This window comes from Dunckerocampus dactyliophorus, chromosome 1, assembly GCF_027744805.1.
Source record: "Dunckerocampus dactyliophorus isolate RoL2022-P2 chromosome 1, RoL_Ddac_1.1, whole genome shotgun sequence".
Classification (NCBI taxonomy): Eukaryota; Metazoa; Chordata; class Actinopteri; order Syngnathiformes; family Syngnathidae; genus Dunckerocampus; species Dunckerocampus dactyliophorus.
Window position 1 is genome coordinate 38,128,894 of NC_072819.1, and position 26,420 is coordinate 38,155,313.

At 42.3% G+C, this 26,420-nt stretch overlaps 2 protein-coding genes across 3 annotated transcripts in view; one reads left to right on the top strand and one right to left on the bottom strand.

Annotated features, from left to right (window-relative positions):
* The window catches only part of LOC129190142 (monocarboxylate transporter 1-like), a 26,922-nt gene extending 14,054 nt beyond the window's left edge, over nucleotides 1–12,868 (top strand). Inside the window, exons 2-5 of the mRNA XM_054792579.1 lie at nucleotides 2,060–2,386; nucleotides 8,120–8,263; nucleotides 8,342–9,151; nucleotides 9,257–12,868. Coding sequence (XP_054648554.1) covers nucleotides 2,170–2,386; nucleotides 8,120–8,263; nucleotides 8,342–9,151; nucleotides 9,257–9,531 — 1,446 coding nt within the window. The 5' untranslated portion in view covers nucleotides 2,060–2,169 and the 3' untranslated portion in view covers nucleotides 9,532–12,868. The remainder of the gene's footprint in view (nucleotides 1–2,059; nucleotides 2,387–8,119; nucleotides 8,264–8,341; nucleotides 9,152–9,256) is intronic.
* On the bottom strand, nucleotides 12,165–23,144 carry LOC129190148 (vasopressin V2 receptor-like). Of its 2 annotated transcripts, XM_054792590.1 has the most exons (8): nucleotides 22,968–23,144; nucleotides 21,996–22,069; nucleotides 18,356–18,639; nucleotides 17,189–17,434; nucleotides 16,939–17,085; nucleotides 13,567–13,789; nucleotides 13,271–13,498; nucleotides 12,165–13,202 (listed from the first exon to the last, which is right to left on the bottom strand). In XM_054792590.1, the coding sequence occupies exons 3-8, from the start codon at nucleotides 18,632–18,634 to the stop codon at nucleotides 13,018–13,020; spliced, it is 1,308 nt and encodes a 435-aa protein (XP_054648565.1). In that variant the 5' UTR covers nucleotides 18,635–18,639; nucleotides 21,996–22,069; nucleotides 22,968–23,144; the 3' UTR covers nucleotides 12,165–13,017. The 2 variants fall into 2 exon arrangements, with proteins under 2 accessions (XP_054648565.1, XP_054648574.1); XM_054792599.1 differs by lacking the exon at nucleotides 21,996–22,069.
* Between the last annotated feature and the right edge of the window lie 3,276 nt (nucleotides 23,145–26,420).

A 26,420-nucleotide genomic window follows, 5' to 3' on the forward strand; every position in this document is an offset into this window, starting at 1 on the left:
TTGTTGTGGTGTGTTTCTGTGTAGCATTTCACAGGAAGGACGAAGAGTGACAGACACTTTGACCCATCACAGGACATGGAGGAAGTGAGGAGGAAATTTAAGAAAATTACATTTTAGAGTGGGCCATTGTGTTTATGTGAAGCAAAAAATGTAACATGCCCCACCCCGTGACCAATGGCCTTCATATTTGCACATGTTTGTATTACACAATAAACATAACGACCAAAGAGCGTCTATTGGCTGTTCTTGATTGTAAAATGCGTAATTCTACGTTGTATAATTTTTTAATGATCTATTTTGTAAATGTAATTATTTAAAGAGACGCTACATACGCATTTCATCTTAAAAGAACACCTTCAAAATGGTTTTGCGGAAGCAATGGCTTCTAACAAGAAGGATGACATCTCTGTCAATGCCGCCACCAACATCATTGATCCATAGCATGTGGTAGTGCTTCTGCAAACATTCTATGTACCAATTGTACTTTTGCTTTAAGAACATGAAGTGACCACAGAGGATAGTTAACCAGTTACTGCAACAGGCCGACGGTGTAATGATTGCTCAAGTCTGGTTGTTGACAACTTGACTCGGACTAAATGCCCTGTAGGAGTGCACCAGCATTGCTGTTAATTAGTTACTACGAGTGAGGCTGAACATGAACGTTTTCCAAACTTAATAAATAGTAGTTTCATGGTACATGTTTAGTATGATAGGGTAAATAGCCTAAAATGTAACTTCTGATGTCAAAGCACACACTTGGCAGGAATTTGCATTGGTATGTGTGACCTAAAGAAAGAGAAAAGATGGCTGGGGGTTATCACTGAAGGAACTCCATGGTACCAGCGGTTTGGAAGTTAACTTAAATGTAAGAGAAAGCTGACAAAACCCCATCTACACAGAAAGTGACGTCTTCAGTCTGATGTGTGAAGGTGGCTGAACTGGCCAAAAACCCGGTCTCTTGACCAAATCGTTGCTTCGTTACTATAAAAGAGTGAAGATGGTGGTTGGAATTATTGGAGACATTTTTAAGCGTCAGTTGCATCACTTCAATATGTTGTGACGTAACCGTTGCTGACCTTGTTGACCACCTGGATGAGGGTGTTCCTGTCCCAGAATGGTGGATATACCAGGAGACAAAGACTTCCTGGGAGAATAAGATGCATCTCAATGGCTTGTCCCAATGAATACATAATGAAAACTCACTCACAGCTGTTTTGCATCAAGTGTAAATGCTTAGGACTCTCTGCCGAACACACAGTTTTACTGCAAAAAAAACATTTCCATATCAAAATCAGGCGCTTTGCTCTGGGTTGATAACGCTGTGATAGCTAACTTAACTTATGGATAGCTGGAGTGTTAGCATGATGCCTCCATAACTCTAACAGTGTTTAACATTTTTTCTCAGTCTATTTCTTTGTGAACCACCTTGTGTCCTCGCTCTTGCATGTTGTTTTTCCCAGCTGACCAAAAATTAGATAAAGCACTTAGATAAAGTCTTAAGATTTTGATCAGAAGTGTATATAAACGCTTAGCACTGTCATGTTAAGTGTTAGCATGTTAAAGTTAGCCTGTTAGCATTGCTGGCATGTTAACAATAGCATAGGAACTTTTTTTTAGCTGTTTTCATAGGTAGACACTTCTATAAAGACTTAGCACTATCATGCTAGGTGTTAGCATGCTAACGTTAGCATGTTATAATTGCTAGCATGTTAACATTAGCATAGTAGCATTTTGATCCATTTTGATAGCTAGACACATATATAATCACTTAGCACTATTATGGTACGTGTCAGCATTGCTAGCATGTTAACATTAGCATAGTAGCATTTTTAGCCATTTTCAGAGCTAGACACCATAAACACCACTATTATGGTAGGTGTTAGCATGCTATCATAAGCATGTTAGCACTGCTAGCATGCTAACATTAGCAATGTGTAGATAAATGTAGGACTAATACATTGGCGGAGGTCTACGCTCTGAGTGCTTTTCTAGTTGTCTCTGTGACCTTCCTGTATCATCCCAGTTGATTTGACTAAATCTCTGCATTTTTTCCTCACAGGTCTTGCTTTTCAGTCCAGATTTGACTCCCCCACCCCGAGTCCTTCAGCAATCATCTGGGGTTCACCTACAGCAAGATTCCATCTTCCAACGTCTTCTCCTTGAGCAGACATGCCTCCACCAGTGGGTGGCCCTGCGGGATACACCCCTCCTGAGGGGGGGTGGGGTTGGGCGGTGGTAGTGGGGGCCTTCATCTCCATTGGCTTCTCCTATGCTTTCCCAAAATCTATAACTGTCTTCTTTAAAGACATCGAGGTCATCTTTGAAGCCACGCCCAGCCAGGTGTCATGGATCTCGTCCATCATGTTGGCTGTCATGTATGCAGGAGGTGAGTGGCGAGCGTGTGGTTTCTGTGCTTTTCATTTGTGTTTATGTCATATGTGAAAATGATCTGATGTCATGTCACTACTGAGCACTCTTTGGTCATTGTGGATGTACCTACCTGTATCATGACACATCTACCAAATTAAAAATGCAGCCTTTGACAGAGTATTTGCAGTGGAGACAGAACAAGTCTAGCATCTATAAATGTGTTTGACAGTATGCATTAATACCCTTGTTAAAGAAGCATTACATTTATCATTGTGCCCAAAATTCATTCCTATGTGTATACTGTATGTACAGTAAACCTCCGACTGCAAGCAGCTGTATGAACCTTGCTTATTTCAACCACTGCAGAAACAGAAGCAGCCTGTTTTATGTGAAGGCAGGATTATGCATTAGAATGTAGGTGCTCTGGATTAGATCAACTTTCTGCCCCGAGTCGTAATTTCAAATTCTTTCCTTTCAAAATATTCAATCCACACAAGCTGCATGCTATCATCTGTGTTGCTCAAATGTCTGTTCTCTTCGCGAATGCCATTATCCTCCAAAGAGTTGTGTTGTTTTATTCAGGACATTTAAACATTTAGGGGCCACTGTGAAAGGAAAACAAGAAGTAAAATGTATTACAGGAGACAGATGTTAAACCAGTTATTTTTTTCCTCCCTTGTCACTTTCCCTCCCCTTCCTGATTTCACAATTCAGCCAGATTGCCCGGGCCACGTCTTATTGTGTAGCTGACAGATGATGCCTGTTTGCATTGATACACACTTGGTATTTGTTATTATATATATATGTTAGAGTCATGCTCCTAAAGTTTTAGCCACTCAAATTTCAGGATCTTTTTAGTAGACAAAAGGCTGTTTGTGGTGAGAGCCTTGAGCAATCAAGTGGGAGTGCCGACCGTTGACTTGTATTTCACTTCTTGTGGACTGTGGGAAATCCATTGCTGTAGTGTGTGGGATGTGAAATGAACCAAGCCAGAGTAAATACAGAATGTGCGTACTTGTCTTCTTATCAGTCTTTTTCTTGGCTAGATTGTATAGTATCTTGACTGCTTACACCGGGGATGTCCAAAGTTTTTCCACCAAATTGTAGGATGCGGGGGAGGGGGATAAACTGATCCAATGTACTGTAGGTCAATATATGCTAAGCTTTCTAAATGAAAAACATATACATCTTAGTTTTGTGTTATAGGTGACAAGCACATTAGTGTACAGTAATCCCTCATTTATCGCGGTTCATTGGTTCCAGGCCCATTTGTAATAAGTAAATTTCCTTATTTATAAATCAAATATTTTCATAGTAGCATAGAAAACCTGTTTACGACCTTCTAAATACGTTTCTTGACATTAAAAGACATGAAATACCACCCCTACACTCACCTTTACACTCATATTACCCAATATAGTAGACATGATCAGAGAAAATAAGTAATTTCAGACATAAATGCAATATAAATAATGATAATAATTCATAAGACATGCTTGTGTGTTGCAATGAATGTGTTCCGGACACGTGGACAGGAAGTGACTTTGAGGGTTCAGAGTTAAATTTTAGCTTGAAGTGGATAACTGCCACAACAGTAACTGGTGTTGTTATTATTATGATTATTTTGATGATTGCTATGTTATTATTATTGTGCCTACAATACAACAATAACCTACAATAAAAGCCTGTGGTTCCGGCCATCAAGTCTGATGCTAATGTGTGTCTCACCAAATATTACAGTAATATTACTGACACCTAGTAACCAATGTAGAATACTACATAGCGTCACGTTTTGAATGCATCTTCTGAATGCCTTATATTTGTATATGAGTTCATTTAATCATTTTTATGTTTGAAAATGCTTAATTTAGGCCAAAAATATGTAAAATGTTCTTTAATATGCACATTTTTGACTAATAATAGGCCATATTCAACCACGAAAAGCATGATTTATTAATTCATATATTTTTTAAAACCCGTAATAGAGTGAAGTTGTGAAATGCTAACCATGATGTGGCGAGGGACGACTGTAATATCTTTTTTTTTTTGGACTATGCCGAGGGCCAGTAAAACAAACAACCTACGGGCCCAAACGTACAGCTGGTTTCACTCTGGAGTGGCTCACTCAGTGTTAAACCGCGAGAAGCCAGAGAGAACGCAGTGAAATGATGGAGGGAGAGCACATCGTTTATATAATACCCCTGAGAACACTCCTCACTGCCCTCTTTGTATTTTGCCAAATAGCAACAAAGACTGTCACTGCCCATTTGTTGCTGTGTGCGTGAATGTCATTCTGGTTCATGTTCAGCTGCACATTGGATCTCTGCGGAACCAAGAGTCTCAGCTAGTGTGTCTTCATGGTGGATTTGTCAGTGAGAAAGCCTTGCTGCTACTCGCGAGTCACCCTCTTTTACATACAGTACTAACAACCAATCAAACAAGTCAAAATCCTGTTTTGGTGCCTCTCAGTATTGGCCTGCAAGGATGTTGTATTACTAGTGTGTCATGATGTCGCTCATACCCTGCCAGTCTCTTTTGTTCTCTCAACAAGTTTTACCACCATATGCTGACACTTTTACTACATCCAGCTGTGCCCTTTTTGTGCAGCCACTCATGGGAGGTTGGAATAGAATGGCTTCAAGTATTTGCACACGGTGTATACACAATATGCAATGAAATCAATACAGTTGAGCCATTTTATAAGCTTTATGTGCAGCACATAGCCGGAAGCAATGTTGACGTCTACACTTTCTTGCATTGTGAACACCCAAATGAGCCTTGCTCAGAAAGATTTTGATATTTGGTTTGGGATTTGCCTGGGAATTTTTTTTCCAACAGTGCAGGAGTGAGTAAGTCCAAACTCCAGAGTGGCCAATCGCTCCCGACATTTGCACACATACTTTGCAGTTTCAGTGTAAACAGAGCTTCAGTGTAGATATTCAGTATTTACAAAGTTTTAATCTAGTAGACGTCATTTTTTCATTAGTTTTCTTTTTTTTTATGCTTATTCTATGTAGGGTCCCTGGTGAGCTTTAACCCACAGTAATTAATGATTATTTTAATATCTGACTAGTCAGCGATTATTGTTTTGATTAGTGAAGTAGTCAAACGATTGTTGTTTTGATGATCTGCCGTACATGTCTAACTCATTGACAAAAGAAGGTCAAGTACAGAAAGAAAAAGTAAGAAGCCAAAAACTTACCACTTCCCTGCGGAATGAGAAGAGAACCTTTTTTTCACTCCGGCATGCCATGTCTGACTGTGTAACAGTGATCTAATCTAATGTCATGTCTCATCAATGTAAAATTACTCACGCCTAGTGACCAGAATACTGCATATAACTTGTCTTTCGATATTTTAACAGGCCATAGTCAACCATGAAACAGTGAGAATTTATTCATTAATCAATTTTCGGAAAGCTGTGATAGCATGAGGGAGCAGCGTTCAAACCACGATGTCGTAAATTGTATTATTGCACCGATGTACTGTATTATTGTATTGTTTATTACACAAAATATATAACCACAATGAAAAACAAACACTTAAACTGCAAAATGTCCTGTAAACATGACATTCATCCATCCATCCATTTTCTATGCCGCTTCTCCTGTTTAGGGCCGCGTTCAGTGCAAAAGAATTTTGAATGTACTGTTGGATGATTCAGCTGCCATTGTTTACTAGGGACTTAAATCTCTGTGATAGACGATTCGATTCAAATCTAAGTACACAGGTTACGATACGATTAAAAAACGATATATCGTAAAAGGCCTGCTACTATTGACATCCATTCTCGTCTTCAGTCATGGCGAGCTAGGGATCATGCGCAACAATCTTTTCGCCGGCAGCCCAGGCTCTCGCGTTGTTTATAAAACACTGTCAAACGATTGCTTCTCTCATGATACCCGGTGCATGTCTCCACAATCAGTTCATCTAAAGATTTATGGCTGATGCGTATCGATACAGGAGGCTGCTACCATCACAGCCGAATCGCTCGCTTGTCAAATCAGATATCCGGTTGCATCTGTTTATCGTTCGCAACGCTATTATTTACCTGAAGGAATAAAAGTGTAACCATGAAGATTCCTAATCATACTGAAACTATTAGCAGCATGCTTTACTTCTTAGCTGCTATTGTTTACCAACATACATGACATGCATGTGCACTTTAGCGTACGTGGGTCTATTTGTCATCTCCAGTAATTCCGCTTCTTGCTCCTGACTTACCTTTTTTTTTCTGCTTCTGGCCTTCAACAGTCTTATAAGTAAAAGACTCAGTGGCGGTCTGTCAATTGAAATTATTTAGTTATTAAGCGACACATTAACAACAAATCTCCGCCGACTGGGCCGACTGATGGTTGCAGCCCTATGGTGTTAAGCATGGGAACACGGTTTTTAATGTGCAGTATTTTCATACCCATCTCCTGAGCTGTGCAATGGTCATCACTCAGTGGTCTTTTACTTTGTATTCACACCCTGCAGAGAGATGCTTAGCCTGGATCCATGTGAGAGTCCATTCATCGGGAGCTTGGCACGCAAGAGAGGCACGAAGGATGATTTCGCTCTCCTTCTTTTCTCTGCTGTTGTGCTTCCTCTGCTTTGCTCTTTCTCTTCAACTGTAGTGTAAACAATCTGTTAAATCTGTAGCTACTTACTGTGCAGAGTACTTTCATTCCCAATAGAATCTATTAAGTGTTTGTTAAAGGCCAAGCTCTCCACATTGCCTCGCTCTTTTGTTCTCAACCCCAGCACCGGTCGCTTCTCCGCCCTCCCTTCTTCCTCTTTGTCCATCATCCGTCCATCCACCCAGTGATGTTACACAAGCAGGCTGTCCCTCTTTTTAGACCACAGCACCACCTTTTGGTGACAAGCCAACAGGTCTTGAATTTTCTTCTATGCTGTTGTCTCTTATGTATCACTCCAGCTGCAACAATTAATCGATGGTTAATCAATTATCCAATTAATAGACAACTATTTTGGTATTTGATTAATCGTTTTTATTTAAAAATGTAAATATCCTCTGATTTCAGCCTCTCAAATGTAATTTTCTTTTTTTTGCAACACAAGATCAGCTTTGATTTTGCAACAGTGGTAGACATGTTTGCTTCTTACCAACTGTTTGGGTTTGGTCGATACTGATTTGGTCCGTCTGGGGCCTAACCAGTTACTTGTTTGTTTAATCAAAATACCAAGCTTCAGATTATTCGACTAAGAAAATAATCATTAGTTGGAGTAATTGACGAGCTTAACAGCTGCAGGATTCCCTTATTGGAGACTATCCAGCCTGCTGAGGTTGGCAGACTCGGGATTAGCCCAAAAATTAAAACAAAAATGGGGAACCTTCTTTTAGTCACTATGCCGGCAAAAGAAAATAGACTAGCATCATTTGTTAACATTTAAATATAATATTTGACCATTTACTAGTAGTTGTGTACAGTATGCACCAATGAATTTCTCCTCACTTTGGAATGTTTGGCCTTGTTAATACTGAATTTATTGCTCTAAAAACTGCATGTTAGGTTCAATGAAGACTCTAAATTGTATGTAGGGATTGAAAGTGAATGTGAGTGTACCCCCAAGTCATCTGGAGTAGACCCACGCGTCCCTGTGAACAAGCTCTGGCAGTTGGGTTGCTGGTTGTATTCACTATAGGATAGCTTGGGTGGTAGAGCTGTAAAATATCACTGCAGGACCACTGATGATAGCAATGTGTAAACTCCTCTGATGGTCCCTCACTCTTCCATTTCTTCAGGTCCAATCAGCAGCATCCTGGTAAACAAATTTGGCAGTCGACCAATCATCTTCCTCGGTGGCTGTCTGGCAGGGTCAGGATTGGTCTCTGCCTCCTTTTGCAACACTGTGGAGCAGCTCTACTTCTTCATTGGGGTTGTGGGAGGTCAGCAGTCGTGTTTAACAGGTTGTAATCTCATTTTTGGTAGGTTAGTACTTATTCTGTACTTTGAAACGTCTTCAGGTTTGGGATTGGCGTTCAACTTGAATCCAGCCCTCACTATGATTGGGAAGTACTTCTACAAACGGCGGCCCATCGCCAACGGCATCGCCATGGCCGGCAGCCCGGTCTTCCTGTCCACTCTGGCTCCTCTCAACTCCTGGCTCTATGACAAGTTTGGCTGGAGGGGCAGCTTCCTCATCCTGGGAGGGCTTCTGCTCAACTGTTGCGTGGCCGGCTCGCTCATGCGCCCCATCGGACCCAAAGCCCAGCCCACCAAGCCTGATGCGGAGGTAGGTGAGGCGAGTGATTCGGTGCAGCCACAGCCCAAGAAGACAGTCCTGCAGACCATCAACTCATTTATTGACCTGACGCTGTTCAAACATCGCGGCTTCCTTCTCTACCTGATGGGCAACGTCGTCATGTTTCTCGGCCTCTTTGCTCCGCTCGTCTTCCTCTCCAACTTTGCCAAGAGTAAAGACATCAGCAAGGAAAAGGCGGCTTTCCTGCTATCAGTGCTGGCGTTTGTGGATATGTTTGCCCGGCCCTCCATGGGCCTGCTGGCTAACACCAAGTGGGTCCGACCCAGAGTGCAGTACTTCTTTGCAGCCGCCGTCCTCTACAACGGCGTGTGTCATGTATTGGCTCCCCTTTCCACCAACTACACCGGATTTGTGGTGTACGCCATCTTCTTTGGCTTTGCATTCGGCTGGCTGAGTTCTGTGTTGTTCGAGACTCTGATGGACCTGGTGGGGGCACAGAGGTTCTCCTCAGCCGTGGGTCTTGTCACCATAGTCGAGTGTGCGCCTGTGCTGCTGGGCCCGCCGCTAACGGGTAGGACTTTTAATCCAGTTAGATAGACTGAAGCTTCACTAAAGTACTTTTCTGCATATGCAAAATATGACGCAATAATGTACTTTTTCTGCCATTATCATGCAGGAAGCTTCTACAACTACTTCCACCACTACGACTACACGTACATCTCTTCTGGTGTCATCCTCATCGTTGCCAGTATCTTCCTCTTTGTGGGAATGGGCATAAACTACAAACTGTTGGATCGAGAGAAAAAGCAGGAAGAGAATAAAGAGCCCAAGGAAGAGCGCGCTGCCATGCTAGCACCTGCCTCACCTTCAAAGTCCCACACGGAGGAGAACGATGCTCCGGATGCCGTCAAGCCAGAGGAGGATTCCAAGATGGACGAGAATACAGTGTAGTACCACAACAGACTCTTAGAAGAAACACAAGAATTACACCTACACAATTACGTAATGGAGCACCGTGCTCAGATCTTTTTTCTTTTTTTTTTACTTTGTTTTTAAAATGATGTGCCTGTGGGGAGCGCACACCCCCCTGCCAACACAGAATGCTGACAGTAGGGTTCTAATCCAGTCATACGACGAGGATGTTACTCTCAGGGTCTCCAGTTGCCATAATGCACCGCACACACATTATTACTCTTCACCCCTTGAGGGCTGGGCACCAGCTAAAAGGACACATCCATAGTAGTGTATGTTGTCGATAGCAGTTGCTGTTTTTAACCGTTTATGCACAAGAACAAAAAGAAGGATGCACTGATTGTACCATTTGTTCAGACGCAATATAAACAAATTCCAACAAACAAATGAAAAACAAAAGATACACAGTACTGTACATTCAATGATCATTTGGACGGCTTGGTAAATGAAGGTCAGTGTAGGCCATTGCAGCATTAAAGCCACTGTATTGTGTACTTGTGGAAAAATGTGTGTGCACTGTGTGGTATTATCACACACCCTCCTGGCAGCGCAACTTGCCAATCAAAGTAAAAAGAAAAAAACATAAGGACGAGACCACTGAGTATTAAATGACAGCACACACCAGTTTGTGGCAATGGTGAGATTACTGTGTGTGTGTGTGTGTGTGTGTGTGTGTGTGCGCGCGTGCGTGCGTGCGTGCGTGTGTGCGCGCGCGTGTGCTTCTATCCAACCAGCTGTGCTGCCAAAATAGGACCCTCTATTACAGTTTTCCCAGTTTTTACATGTTAGGCATCAGTGTTTTAAAAGTGTGAAACGTGGTAAATTAAAGGCGTATTAGCTCAACGTATGCTGACAATCAGATGTAAACGTGTGATTAAAGTGTGTGTGCATGTGATTTAAACATTTCCTGCGGTGTCCCACTGCAGAATGTGTGCCATCCATCACAGTTTGAAAGCCACGGCAGATGGTTTTTTTTTTGTTGTTCATGTATGAAGTACACAACTTTGGAGGAGAGTTTCACCAGCTATCACTTTGTGTATTTTTTTTTCACCTAACACAAGCCTATTCCTTTATGATCTTTTTTTTTTTTATGGCACATAGCCCCGCTGTTAGCTTTACAGTCGTCCCTCGCAATATCGCAGTTTGATTGTTCCTCGCTGTATCGTGTTTTTTTTCCCCGGAAATTAATAAATGGCCGCCGTTTCGTGGTAGACTATGGTCTATTATCCATTATTAGTCAAAACATTGAAATACAAGTGATATGTAGTATTCTGGTCACTAGGTGGCAGTAATGTCACATTACATGATCTCACCCTGCACTCAAAGTAGCCAGCTGTTGAGGCTGAGTGAAAAAAGGTTCTCCTTCCATTCCGTGTGGAAGTGGTACGTTTTTACCGCCTTACTTTGACTTTTCTCACTCCGTTTGAAACCTTTCCTTATAAGTTTAGAAGAAATAAATTTGAGCCTAACTGGTTAGCTCGCTGGCTCAGGGGTCGGCAACCCGCGGCTCTTCAGCGCCCTTGTTGCCCTTTGCCGAGCTCTATGATTTTTTTTTTTAACACCAAAATAGGGGAAATGTGCATTTTCGAAAAGAATGTGAAATATCCAACTCACTGCAAGTCTAGACTGCCTTCTGACTGCTGATTAGATGAGCAAGGGAAGGGGAGGTCCCGCACATTAAGGTAAAACTATGTAATTAAGGGGAGCAGAGCAATATGTTTTATAATGAGAAGCACACTGTAGCTATGTGTTCGGAGCCGTGACATGCTAATCGCCAAGGTGGTGACTCCAGGAGAGGCAGATAATGTGCCGCAGGAGCTGACTGTGCACTCACCACCGCTTGTGACTGCTGTGAGGTGAGGCAGACCTCTCGGCAGCAACCGCAGAACAATACAGGCTTTCACTTTTTACGTCTCCAAATATCAGTCCCTGCATTTGTCGCTATTTGCTTTTGGGAAAATAAGTCACCAAGACGGTTTGGAAAGTCGCCAGATTTAGTGAGAAAACAGCCAAGTTGGCAACACTGGGCTGCACATGAGATGGGAAGGAGGAGGAAGCCGTTCACAGATGGAAAGTACATGAAAGAATCGTTCATAAAAAATATCACAGCATCTATTCTCTGGATTAAAAAATAAACCAAGGATTCAGAACAGGACAGGACATGTTCAGCGATGTTCAGCGCAGGCATAAACACTGTTGAGCAGAAATATAAACGCTGATGAGCTTTTTTATGTAAAGGATGGTCACATTTTGTTTTCATTCGAAACAAATATGGGGACTACTCAAAAAGGCTTACGGAGTTCAGTGTTTAAATGATTTCTGAGCAGGCCAAACATGCACACTGCACTTTTATTTCTTGAATGTTCTTGTAACATTAAGGTAGGTAACATTTAAAAAAGATTACAACTTTCACAAGGTTATACGCTGCATACTGTTTTGCAGCTCCAAAATATTTTTTTCTGTAAGAGGAGGCAAAATGGCTCTTTTGATGCTAAAGGTTGCTGACCCCTGCGCTAGCTCGTTAGCTTGCTAGCTAGCGGCGTCTGGAGTCTTGCACTTCTTTGCAAACAATAATAGAAGTGTAATGGTGACTATAGGTGTTATTTCATGTCTACAGGGCTCTAGTAATGTTAAAAATCGTATTTAGAAAGGTTTTCTATGCTCGAACTATGAAAATATTCCCTTTATTAAAATTTAATCCCATATGGCAGAAATTCATTCATTTATCGCAGCCGTGTGTGGAACCAAATATCCAATATAAACGAGGGACGGCTGTATTAAAATATGTTGTGTCAAAGACTAAAACTAACCATGTATTTTCTATTCTCTCAAGCCAATACTAAATACATAATTATTCGACAGCAAGGCAGTGTTAATCGTGTTATATGCTTATTGTTCTATGAATTGTAACTTTCGTCAACGCAGACGGTTGATGTTTTGGTCCAACAGCACCCTTTAGTGGCCATAAGCCGCAATGTCTTTGTCTCCCATTTTAAAGTCCTGAAGCAAACACTAAATATTAGTTATAAAGCAAAACGTCACTTCGGTGGGGGAAAAAAAAACATTTAAAATGTGCGTTCCCTCCTATTCGAGCATCCTGGAATATTTTCAGATATGACACGGGTGGGGAAGAAAAAAAACACTTTAATGGGAAGAAAACATTTTTATTGTACAATTTGGATGTGTGGCTGTGTTTGCTTGCGTTTTTCATTTAGTGTTAAAAAACAATGTTTCAAGCTGTGTCATGTAGACGTCCGTAGTCAATGTGGGAGCTTTTATGACGAGTGACGGAAAGAATTAAAGGTTTTCAAAACAAGGTGTACATTTCTTCTCTTCTGTTGGGGAACACTTTAGTATGTAATATATATATATATATATATATATATATATATATATAGCCTTTATGTGCAGCTAAATGTCCTGGTGTGTATGTCACGTGACGAAGTCGTACGTCTGTGTGCACTGTCAGTAGTTGGAGGTGTGTGTCGCCGTTGAGTCGTTCGGTAGAGAGCCCCTGCGTTGTGTATCCGTGCGACACAGCAGCAGAAGACGGAGCTCCGGAGAGATGCTGCTAGAGAAGGCCGAGTAGATCCAGGGATTGGTGCATGAGTTGAGGCTGGCCAACAACATGAGCAGGGTGAACACTGCACCTGCACACACAGGACACACCCTCAATGAAACTGTCCCATGACTCATAAAAAGCTGAGTGTTTATGCACCACTTTGAGGTGGATTGGGGTCCCAGGCGGCCCACAGCTGAACACTGAAGAAAGGGGCCCAGCAGAGCGAGTACATGAGCACTATGACCAAAGTCATCTTCACTGTCTTGGACATGGCTGCTGTCACCTCTCCTCCTCCTCTTTGGGAAGAAGATGCTTTGGCCTTGGGAGAAGCACGGACAGCAGGGAGCGCTGCAGGCTCAGGCTGCACATCAAGCTGAAGCTCGGCTGCCATTTCAAAGACAATGCAAAGTAATAAAAACAAAACAATCCTTGTGTCCACGTGTGGGGGTTACCTGTGTGCACATCCGTGTCAGTATGGACGCCACAGTGGGAAGTGATGCTGGCAGGATCAGTGTTGTTCAATATGATTGGTGGAACATAAAGAGAGAGACTGGACGTTCCTCTTCCGCCTCCTCCTCTATGGCTGCCTCGTCTGGATGGAGGGATGGAGGAAGGGGACAGGCGGCGCTCCGACTTCAGGTATAGATTGTTATGGATCTCCTTGAAGATTCGCACCTGTGTATTTATTACAAGTTATAGTTTAGTACAGTACAGTGATTCAACATGGCGACCTGAAATGAAGTCTAACCAAACCACCAGTTTACTTCAAATATTGGAGGGGACAACATTTTTTCCCCCAAAATCGGCAGAGCCCTCTGGTTGTATGGAGGCTCTGTGGCATTTTTGCAGTAGGTCCAGAAAAACAGCAGAGAACTCCTGTCGCATAGAGCAGGGGTTCCCAACCACTCGCCCAGTAACCGTCTGTGGGCGGGGCCGAACCGGGCCGTGGGAAACTTTCAGTTACAATTATTAAAAAAAGACATAAAAAAGGGTAAATAACTACATCGAATTTGATGTAAATGGATATCAATTTTGGAAATATGGGCCATTATTTTATTTCAAAAATAACATAGTTAGAATCCCCCAGTTTTTGCATGTTTATGTTTCTTGAGAGCGGCGAGTCGTCCCACTTTGTTCAACGGTCCTTGAACGCACCATCTGACTACTATACTGTATTTTTCCTGTTTTTCTTTCATGTCATATTTGGTCCCAAATGCTGATATTATGTGGGAATACATAAAGGTAAGATTTGATTACCTTATTTAGTGCTAATGTGCATATTTATCAGGTCCACAACCTCAAGTTAATTCATGCCAGCACATGCTAGCCTGTTATGACACATATCAAACAGCGACGTTATAATCTTCTCTCTGAAAAACAAACTCCAGGCTGGTACTGGTGGATGGTGGGTCTGTATTCATTTTGTGCTTTTAATTTGATGTTGTTCCTGTCTTAGTTTTACACACCGCATAATAAATAAATAGCATTTGATTGCCATAATGTACGACGTATCAAAGTCTAAAAATGAAATAATAAGACTATGGCCTACATAACATGTCTACTTAGCTGTTTTGTACTTCTTAGTTTAAATACTAGGTGGCGATACTGTCTTGAACAAGGCAATATTCAATATGTTTAATATTTTAAAAAGTAAGTTAAAAAAATGGAAAAAAACAACTGTAATTTTATGAGAATAAAGTAAAAAAAATATTAAGCGAAATAGCTTGGATTCTAACAAGAAAAAAGTCACTTTTATGAGAAAAAAAATTCATAATATGAGGAAAAATGATGTAATTTTTGTAGCATAGTGTGGAAATATTAAATAAAACTATTTTTAAGTTATACTATAATGGGAAGCAAACAAAATAAAGTTGTAATTTGTGGAAAATTTGGTTGGGGGAAAAAAGTTATAATATTATGAGAAGAAACTTTATGAGAATTATTTAAGCAGAAAGTTCAAACTGAAAATAAAAAAACTAACTTTTTCACCTATATCACAAAGCTGAAATATATGTAACTTTGTCGCATATCTGCTTTTCACAACAAATAGAGTTAAAAGCGCATACAAAAGACAAGATTAAGAGATTGCAATGTGCGAGTAATCTGTTAAAAGCAGTATGAAACAAGTGTGTTTTTAAGTTAGTCTTAGAAGTGTGAAGGTCAGCAGTGTCAGAAATGTGTGCTGGAAGTGACTTCCAAAGGGAGGGGCCGGCAACAGAGAAAGGCGCTGCCCCCCCCCCGTTCAATTTTATAGTCGTTCCGGGTCAAAAATGTGTATTTTGCATGGTCACATTTTGATAAAGTTTCACATCAGCACTGATAAATAGATAAATAATCGCCCGACAAATCTTTAATCCAGGAGAATTGGGACACCACGTGATTCTCGTGCATTCACGATAACGAGAATGCAGTACAAAAATACATACAAGCAACTACAACGATAAAGTCTCATTTTCAAGGGAATCCCCAGTCACAGCGACCCGGCGGGTATTGGAACACCAATACTGTATAAATGGAATCTTCAAGATGAAACACTCTTGATGCACAAAACAATCATCAAACTTACTTATTTATTTGTTCATATGATGTACACACAGCAATCCTATCTGCTACTTTCTCCTTACGCCATGAGGCGTTCAGATGCACTCGTAATTGTGAGTGTTAAGCGCTAATTGTTTTTCAATTTTATTCACATACCCCCTATGACAATTGGTGTACCCCAGGGGATGCGCCTACCCAACTTTGGGAACCTAGGGTATAGAGCAGTGGTCCACAACCTTTTTGGCCCGGCTCGTGTTCCCACAAATCTCCGCGGACCGGGGGGTGGTAGTGGGGGTCGTATAGCGATGTAATTGATCTCATTTAGTATGTATTGTGTAAAACTAAGACAGGAACAACATCAGAAGCACACAGTGAATACAGACCCACCATCCACCACTATAAGCTTGGAGTTTGTTTTTCAGAGTGAAGATTATAGTGCCGCTGCTTGATGTGTGTGTTAACAGGCAGTGTGCTAGCATGAATTAACTTGAAGCTGTGCACACAACAAAGCACTCGCACATTAGCACTCGATAACGTCATCATACTTTACCTTTATGTATTCCCACAGAGTATCAGCATTTGGGAGCAAATATGAAGTGGAAAAAAACCGATAAAAATACAGTATAGTTGACAATCTGGGTATAGTGGGAGAAGGCTAGTTTACGTAAAATGGTGCGTTCGAGGACAGTCAAACAAAGTAGGACACTCGCAACAAACAACATAAACATGCAAAAACTTCGAAGTATATTATTTTTTGAATAAAATAATGGCCCCTAAATTTCATATTTCCAAAATTGCTATGCATTTACATAAAATTGTATTTACTTATTTACAAATGTGTTTTATTTGTGTGTGTTTTTTTTATCATTGCACCTGAAAGGTTTCCTAGGCCCAGTTCGGCCCCGCCCACGGACCGGTAATGGGCCTCGCCCCGTGGTTGGGGACCCCTGGTAAAGAGGATCTTTGACTGGCCTTTTAGCAGTCCTTAAAGACAGCTGACGGGTCTTGGCTTATACTGTAGATCTTTTACTAGTGTAAACATAGTGCTTCTGTTTTTATGAATGACTACTTTATGATTTATTACTTTATGACTGGTGAAGTAAATATTTTAAGATATGACAGAGCATTGTTGTTATTAACAAATTAAGAATAAATGTCCTGGGAGAAATCAGGGCCCTCCCCAGTCCTTAAGTTGTCCTGGAACAAATGATCTGAATAGCCCTGGTCTAGGAGAATCCAATCAGAACTACTAGATTGTGTATGGATTAGATGACGGTGTATACCTGACACACAGTGATGATGAGGACAGGGATGATGAAGACTGCCAGGGTCATCCATGTCACATAGGCCTTAAGGCCCCAGGATTCAGCAAAGTTGCCCCAGCATTCATACACCCCAGGTGCCACTTCTGAGCGAGAGAAAATGAAAACCTGGACAGCAAGGAGGTAGACACACGGTCACAGATGGAGGAAAAGTACATGACCTCGACTGTATCATTCTATATTACAAGTATATACTAGTAGTATTTCCTGCCTGTGGCAGACTGAGAAGCAGTGACAGCCCCCAGGCTAGCAGTATGAAGGTGTTCCATCGATGGGTGGCCCAGCTGCGATGCGCCAGCAAGGGGCAGCAGATGGCATAATGGCGATCTATTGTCATGGCCACGATCATGTAGGAGGAGGCGAACATCCCCAGGACTTGAAGGTATTTCACTAGGCGACACAAGACGTCTGGGCCGGGAAAGCGCCCTCTGGCGTCCCAAACTAGCTGGGGCAACACCTTGAGAGAGAGTGGGAAGGAAGCGAAATGGAGATTTGTTTTTAAAAAAGCATTAATTGTGATAAAAATCGATTTGTCTAGTCTCTTTAATTGTAGCAGAACATTTGAATCACACTTTAAACCGTGTTATTATGACCAATGAGGGTTTGCGTTCAAACACATCACGTAATTCAACGAAAATGTACTTGTTTTCGGTGTATTTTCCAGCATTCTTAAATGTAGCAAATTGTAGGTCCCAATTAAGAGTTACGAAGTGAGTGATAACAATATCCACTATGTTTTTCTTTATCTTCCTTTGTATTTACACATACACACACGCATTATAAAGCTGTGTTTGTGATGTTCAGTGTGTCACTGAATGCATCTCGCGTTGATTCATGAGAATGAGGAAGAGTCGGTCACAGGTTGAACGGACTACAGTATCGAGGCGTTTGTGAGTTAGAGATACGTACAGTTGGGCCGCACACAGTATATGGTGTTGGAATTGTACTGCTGTTGATGTGTTCAGGTCAGAATGAAATTAGAAAAGAGCGTCACACTCTGTGAAGCTTCAAATTTAACTTAATATTATATAGCTACATGTATATATATTAGTAATGAATAAAGTAACACAATAATCTCAAGGATAACAAAACAGTTGCTGTACTAGCCTGTTAAAGTCATTTATATATAATTTAATTCAATGAGGGAAATTTCAGGTTTAAATTAATACACATTAAAAATATGTAATAATTTTTTAAAGCAAAAATTATTAAGTTATCATAGATTGGCAAATCCATGACTGAATTTTCAGCATCTGTGTTGTTAGGATATCAAAGCAAAACCAAAAAGTTTCATATCCAAAAAGTGGAGAAAAAAAGTTTTAAATTACAGGTATGCTGTTCAACACCCTGCCATGCACATACTGTATGTTTGCATCACCTGGAACAGCGCCACCACCAGGTCGGCCAGGCAGAGGTTGAGCATGAACTGATGCAGTGGGTTGTGATGTTGTTTCCTCCTCAGCAACACCACGAGCACCAGGCCGTTGCCAAGTAATGCTATAACCAGGATGACCGCCAGCACCATCACCTCAGCCACAGCCAGCAAGGTATCACGCTGCCACTCTGTGTCGTTAGTGGTGCCACTACCTGGGGGGGTCACGTAGACCACTGACCACTCGTAGGATGGCGAGGAGTCTGTTGCCGTGGAGACTAACATGCTGGCTGGGAGGGAGAAGGTATTATCAATCTAACATTTTAACAATGACGTTATCATGCGATGATGCATTCAAGCACGTTGGTAACTTTTGAGTGAGAGGGAATAGGCTTTTAGACATCAACCAATCAGAGGACGAAAAAATGCTTACGTCACTGTGGCCCAGCGAACTGGCCTTGTGAGGTGAATCTGAAATTTGACTGGTTAAAAAAACAGCCCCATTGCTAATAGTATAAGTGACATGAGCCAGCAGTCCTGATTCTGAAGGCACTTGTTTTTTTGTGTTTATGCCAATCTTCCATCCATCCATCCATCCATTGTTTTTATGCCAATTTTCCATCCATCCATCCATCCATTCATTGTTTTTATGCCAATCTTCCATCCATCCAGTCATCCATTTTCCTCCGCTTATCCGGGTCGCGGGTGCAGCAGTCTCAGTAGGGAAGTCCTGACACCAAGGCGTTCCCAGGCCAGCTGTAAGACATAATCCCTCCAGCATGTCCTAGGTCTTCCCCTGGGCCTTCTCCCGGCTGGGCATGCTCGGAACACCTCACCAGGGAGGCGTCCGGGAGGCATTCAGACAAGATGCCTGAGCCACCTCAACTGGTCCCTCTCAATGTGAAAGAGCAGCAGCTCTACTCTGAGCTCCTCCCAGATGACCGAGCTCCTCACCCTAAGTCTTAGGGTGAGTCCAGCTACCCTACGGAGGAAATTCATCCTCAATCTCGTTCTTTCGGTCACAACCCAAAGCTCATAACCATAGGTGAGGGTGGGAACATAGATCGACTGGTAAATTGAGAGCTTTGCTTTCCAGCTCAGCTCTCTCTTCACCACGACGGTTCGGTAAAGCGACCGCATTACTGCAGACGCTGCACCGATCCGCCTATCGACCTCACGCTCCAACCTTCCCTCACTCGTGAACAAGACCCCAAGATACTTGAACTCCTCCACCTGGGGCAGGACCTCATTCCCACCGCGGAGGGAGCAATCCACCCTTTTCCGACTGAGAACCATGGCCTCGGATTTGGAGGCGCTGGAGGCCCAGAAACTTCACACTCAGATGCAAACTGCCCCAGTAAACGCTGAAGGTGGCCTGATGAGGCCATCAGGACCACAGCAGAGACCAGCAGAGACACCACCACAGCAGAGACGAGATCGTAAGGCCACCGAACTGGACTCCCTCGACACCTTGGCTGCGCCTAGAAATTCTGTCCATGAAAATTATAAAAAGAATATTTGACAAAGGGCAGCCTTGGCGGAGGCCAAAGTTCACCGAAAACAGGCTCGACTTACTGCTGGCAATGCGAACCAGGCTCCTGCTCCGGTTGTACAAGGACCGAATGGCACGTAGTAGCGCGCCAGCAATCCCGCACTCCCAGAGCACCCCCCAAAGGACACCGCGAGGCACACGGTCAAATGCCTTTTCCAAGTCCACAAAGCACATGCCCTGATGGAACTGTTGCCATTCATGTCCTCCGACTCTGCTTCCTCTATGGAAGGTATGTCAGTTGGATTGAGAAGAGCTTCAAAGTATTCCTTCCACCGTCCGACTACATCCTCAGTCGAGGTCAGCAGGCCCCCGTCCCCACTGTAAACAGTGTGGACCGACTGCTTCCCCTTTCTGAGGTGCGGTTTGCCAGAACCTCTTCGGGGCCGACCAAAAGTCGTGCTCCATGGCCTCACCGAACTCTTCCCACACCCGAGTTTTTGCCTCGACCACCGCCAAAGCCGCGTGCCACTTGGCCTGTCGGTACCTATCAGCTGTTTCAGGAGTCCCACAAGCCATCCATGCTCGATAGGACTCCTTCTTCAGCTTCACGGCAGCCCTGACCTTTGGTGTCCACCATCGGGTTCGGGGCTTACCGCCACGACTGGAACTGACCACCTTGCGGCCGCAGCTCCGATCGGCTTCCTCAGCAATGGAGGCACGGAATAGAGCCCATTCAAGCTCAATATCCTCGTCCTCTCTGGGATGCTGCTGAAGCTCTGCCGGAGGTGAGAGTTGAAGACTCGACGAACGGGAGACTCTGCCAAACGTTCCCAGCACACCCTCACTACACGTTTGGGTCCTCCCCCGCCATCTAATCCAACTCATCACCAGGTGGTGATCATCAGTTGACAGCACAGTCCCTCTCTTCACCCGCATGTCCAGAACATGCGGACACAGGTCTGATGATACGACTACAAAGTCGATCATAGACCTGTGGCCTATAGGATGTCCTGGTGCCAAGTGCCCTTGTGGGCATCCTCATGTTGGAACATGGTGTTTGTTATGGACAAACTGAGGTTCGCACAGAAGTCCAACAACATCACACCGCATGGGTTCAGATCGCGGAGGCCGTTCCTCCCAATCATGCCACTCCAGGTCACACTGTCATTGCCCGCATGGGCGTTGAAGTCTCCCAGTAAAACGACGAAGTCAACAGTTGGGGTGCTCTCCAACACTCCTCCGATGGACTCCAAGGAGGCTGGGTACTGGGTACACGTACGTACCCACTCGCCTCTGTGTTGGAGTCATCCCCGGACTCCAACACAGAGGCACCGAGCTGGGGGGCTATTAATAAGCCCACATCGGCCCGCCGCCTCTCCCCTGCAACAACTACAGAGTAGAACAAGGTCCAGCCCTCTCGAGGAGTTTGTTTCCAGAACCCAAAGTGTGCGTCGAGGTGAGTCCAACTATACCTGTATCTAGTCGGAATGTCTCAGCCTCTCTCACAAGTTTGGGCTCCTTCCCCACCAAGACCGGGTCGCCCAGGCGCCTGCCCTCGACCGACACCCAAAGCACAATGCACCGGACCCTTATGTTTGCCCCCGCAGGTGGTGGGTCTACGGGGGGGCCAGTCTTCAGTAAAGACAAACTGTAACCTGATTGCTGCTTTTTCTTTTTGTTTTGCACATTTTAATTTGTGTTTTGTTGTGTGGTGTTTTGTTGATATTTTGTTGGTTGATTCTAAATAGAAATTTGCATGCAGAGATTTGTCCATGTCTATTGAGACGGGTCTTTGTTTTTCGTATTTTGTAATACCTTATTATATTTTTTGTAGCTGTTCATTGAGGATGTAAATAGTAAACATTTGAGATCATTAAAAAAATACAAAATACATTACTAATTAATTTTACACAATACACATAATTTGGTAAAAAATTTAGACCAAAAAGTCTGAGGAGGCACTTGGGAGCCGAAAGAGCCGTCTCTTTTTAGTGAGCCGAGCCAAAAGAACCGGCTCTCTAAAAACAGCTGGAATTTCCATCACTACTTTGCTGGCCCTTGCTGCACACCACTGCATTCAGTGATAGTTGACGTTAGTAGCTAAACTTAATCAAATAATTAGCAAACAACAAACATCAGGCATAGTTTACGTACTTAAAGCAGGAAGAGGGCGGGCGACGTGTGAATGCTAGCGCCCTCTAGCAGCCTCTCTCCGTGACATACAGCAGCTTTAAGATAGGAAAAACACAGCAAGAAAAAAAAAGCTTTTTAAGTCAAATTTTTGTGACCTAGATTTCAGGTATTTCAACTTGCTTAGATTTCAGTTTTTGCAGCGCAGTAGAGCACTGACAGACTTCGTGGACTGGGATCAAGTCCAATATATTCCTGTTGGTTTATTCCCACACTCATGATGACCCCCATTAACACTTTAAACAATGTGAAAGAAAGGACGCGCTGCAGGGACCTTTTTGTCAATAAATACTAGTAGAATTACATTTCTAAGAAGTCATGACCTCTTTAGTTTGACCTACAGTAGTAACTCTATGTCCAAAGACTCTGCACTTTTGTTATATCTTCCAGTTAGGGTGTAATGTTGAGAGACGATTCAAACAACCATGACCTTATTTTTGGGACATGCCCATTTAGATCGTCTCACATGAGGGGGCCTCTCTGCATGCCTCTGCGATTGTGTGTGTTGGACTGTAAACACTCGTTTAGAGCGCACTAAATTTTCCTATTTGATTGTCTCACAATTATTGGTATCACGGTTGTGCACGTATAAACACCCAGGGACTTCATCTAAGTATGTATATGCAGTAGCAGCGCAGTAACGTCATCACCACCGTCTTCTAATTTGTTTGGGGTGCTTTGAATAACAGAGTTTGTGAGGAAATCCGAAATCTTAAGTTTCTGTGATGTTGGATTTTCTGGCTGAAGGAGCACGTCTCAACAAAAGTGCCTGCTAATTCCTTGAGAGGGTGACACCCACTGAAATAATCAATATGCATTAGCTTTGTCTCTAAACGTAATTACGCTTTTTGAAAAATGTGCTAATGCAATTAAAAACCAGGTATGTGCCGCTCAACCTTCAAATATATTCATTCAAGTAAGCAAAGAAAGACTCACCTCGTGCTCAGCGTCCTGTGAAGCATGTGTAAGGGAGGGACAACCTGATCTGGTACACACACTGGCTGCACCATGCTGTGTAGTGTGTGTGTGTGTGTGTGTGTTCCTCTTGATTATGACTGATGGTGACCTCGGCCAGCCCATGCTGTTCCCTCCTGACACCCCATCGTCCACTCTCTTTCCACTCCTTCCCCTTATTTTTATACTGGAAGCAACAAAATGAGGGAAAGCATCAGCTAAAAGAAGGCAAGCAAGTGTAAATGTGCATCTTTTCTAGGAAAGATGTGTGCTGTTTGTATCACACCCCTTTAACTCATGCCCTCCTTCCAAACAAGAAGAGGAGAGTCAGATGTTGTGACAGATGGGATGAGAAATGACAAGGCAACAGCAGGAGTTACTCTTGTAATCCACCTGTCTAATGTTTGCCTCTATCCAGTCCACCTTCTGGAACTTTTTTTTTTCTTTCTCTGACGGTAATCTCTTGGCTTCCTCTCAATTGCCCCCTTCTCGTTTGGAGAAACCTCTAATTAGCGAGGGGCCCGCAGAGTGACCATAAACATGCACACAAAAGCACACTTTCACACACGAGGCTCCTCTGTAAACGCTTCCGTTACACTTGGGACACATTTGAACATTTGTCATGTACAAGTGAACCCACAATGTCAAACACCAACAAAGCCTCAAACAAAACTTGGTGCTCAAACAGCCATCATGTGTGACCTGAAGCAAGACTTCAGTTCACAGACCATCTAAAGCAGGGGTGTCCAAACTTTTTCCAGCGAGGGCCACAAAGTGAAAAGTGAAAGGATGCAAGAGCCACTTTGATATTTTGTAAACCAACACAGAGAGGTATGCTAAGAAGTTATATGTAGCTCAAGAAAAAACTGCATTTCACTTTTGTAATATAGGTGAAATGCTACTAAAAATGACGTTTTTTCCATAATAATACCATTTTATTCTTGTAAAATTGAGACTTTTGTTCTTCATTCGATTATGACTTTTTTTCTTAATATTTTGACTTTATTCCCGTAAAATGACAGCTGTTTTTTCCATTTCTGCTTTCCTCTTGTAAATTTTCGTCTCGTAATTATAACTTTATATCTTTTAAAACAAATCATGTATTTTTCTTTATTTCAACATTGTTACTAAAATGATCATTTTCCTCATTTATTGTCATCTCGTTTATTGTCATAAAATTGCAATTTATTTCTCATTAGAAAACTTTTTTTTTCTCTTAATATTTGGACTTTATTCCTATGAAACCTAAGTTTCCAAAAATTACAACTTTATTCATTGTTTTTGTCTTTTAAAAACCCCCCAACTTTTTTCTTTAATATTTCAACGTCATGCTACTAAAATGACATTTTTCCTCATACTATTACTTTATTCTTGGGAAATTATGGCTTTTTTTCCTTGCTAGATTACAGCTCTTCTCTTAATATTTTGACTTTTCATTGATTTTCCCATTTTTGCTGCTCTTGTTGTTTTCTTTTAAGTGTTAAATTACATTTTCAGACTGTGCTGCGGGCCGATAAAATCACAGCTGTTAATAATTACTGTTAACTCTTCAAATGGAAAAGCTTACATTGGTTCGAATGTAAAGCAACTCTCAATTAATATTACCACAAATAATAACAAATAAGTCGCATAATTTTTGGACATACTTTTGCATATAGTTATATCTATACAGTGGTGTGAAAAAGTGTTTGCCCCCTTCCTGACTTCTTATTTTTTTGCATGTTTGTCACACTTAAATGTTTCAGATCATCAAACTAATTTAAATATTAGCCAATGACAACACAACTGAACACAAAATGTAGTTTTTAAATGAAACTTTTTATTAAGGGAGAAAAAAATCCAAACCTACATGTCCCTGTGTGAAAAAGTGATTTCCCCCTAAACCTAATAAATGGTAGGGTCACCCTTAATAGCAACAAGTGCAATCAAGTGTTTGCAGTAACTTGCAATGAGTCTCTTCCAGCGCTGTGGAGGAATTTTGGCCCACTCATCTTTGCAGAATTGGTGTAATTCAGCCACATTGGCGGGTGCCCAAGCATGAAGCGCCTTTTTAAGGTCATTCCACAGCATCTCAATAGGATTCAGGTCAGGACTTTGACTAGACCACTCCAAAGTCTTCATTTTGTTTCTCTTCAGCCATTCAGAGGTGGACTTGCTGGTGTGTTTTGGATCATTGTCCTGCTGCAGAACCCAAGTTGGTTTCAGCTTGAGATCACAAACAGATGGCTGGAGATTCTACTTCAGGATTTTTTGGTAGACAGCATTTTGGTTGTCTTTGGATTTTTTGGTTGTCTTTCTTATGGTGGAGTCATAAACACTGACCTTAAGTGAGGCAAGTGAGGCCTGCAGTTCGTTGGATGTTGTCGTGGGATCTTGTTCCGGTAATTTTGGTTGGCTGGCCACTCCTGGGAAGGTTCACCACTGTTCCATGTTTTCGCCATTTGTGGAGAATGGCTCTCACTGTGGTTCGCTAGAGTCCCAAAGCTTTAGAGATGGCTTTATAAACTTTTCCAGACTGATAGATGTCAATTAATCTCAGTTATATTTTAACAAGGGGGCAATCACTTTTTTCCCACAGGGCCAGGTACGTATGTTTGGATGTTTTTCTCCCTTAAGAACTCACTTGTGTTGTTTATTTAAATTTGTTTGATGATCTCAAACATTTAAGTGTGACAAACATGCAAAAAACATTACAAAATCAGGAAGGGAGCAAACACCTTTTAAGAATGTAAACGTTCATAAAACGTTGCATGTACAGTTCATCAAGTCTTTATGATGGCCTGGAACAAATTTAATGTGTTTTAAAATAACCATGAATGTTGCTATAGATCACAAATCTGGATCAATATACTGTCTACATTTCATCGTCAATCATCAATAATGATCAAAACATTTGATCTCCTCTGTGCTCAGAGGCAGGTCTACCAATAGGCAACTGCCCGGGCTCTGAGATTTCCAGAGGCCCCCAAACGTCTCATAAAACCTTTTTTTTTCCTTCAATTTAAAGTAGGTAATACTGTTTTATTCATAATTCATGTGCTGAAAACTACATCAAAATTGGTAATCCTTCCTAAGTCTTTCGACAGCTGCCCCTCCCTTCTCATGCAATGGACTATTCCATGTTACCTAGCATGTCCGGAAGATGGGAACGAAGCAAGCAAACTTGTTGGCGCGATTGGAGCGGAGAAGAGGCGAAGGAGTGGTAAACAGTTTTAAAAAAAAATCAAAGCTACCCTTTCACAGTCACAACAAACGTAGACACGAGTACAGCAGCACCGCTACTGTCAGTGCCAACCCAGGAGAATGCATACAGATGAAGCTGAGAGTGGCGCTTTTCATCACAAAGATGTGAGTAGTAAAGCGGGAAACTATGTTAAACGTTGAGTACTGTTCTTATCAATTACGGTAAAAGCATTGAGATGATTGACAGGAGGA

Bases quoted from the DNA above. Each gene is read 5' to 3' on its own strand.
- LOC129190148 (XM_054792599.1), bottom strand. From the start codon at position 18,634: ATGTTAGTCTCCACGGCAACAGACTCCTCGCCATCCTACGAGTGGTCA. The intron at 17,435-18,355 runs GTGATGCAAACA...CTCTCTCTCAAG, and splicing joins TGGTGGTGGCGCTGTTCCAG to GTGTTGCCCCAGCTAGTTTG. The intron at 17,086-17,188 runs GCAGGAAATACT...CTTGCTGTCCAG, and splicing joins TGCTTCTCAGTCTGCCACAG to GTTTTCATTTTCTCTCGCTC.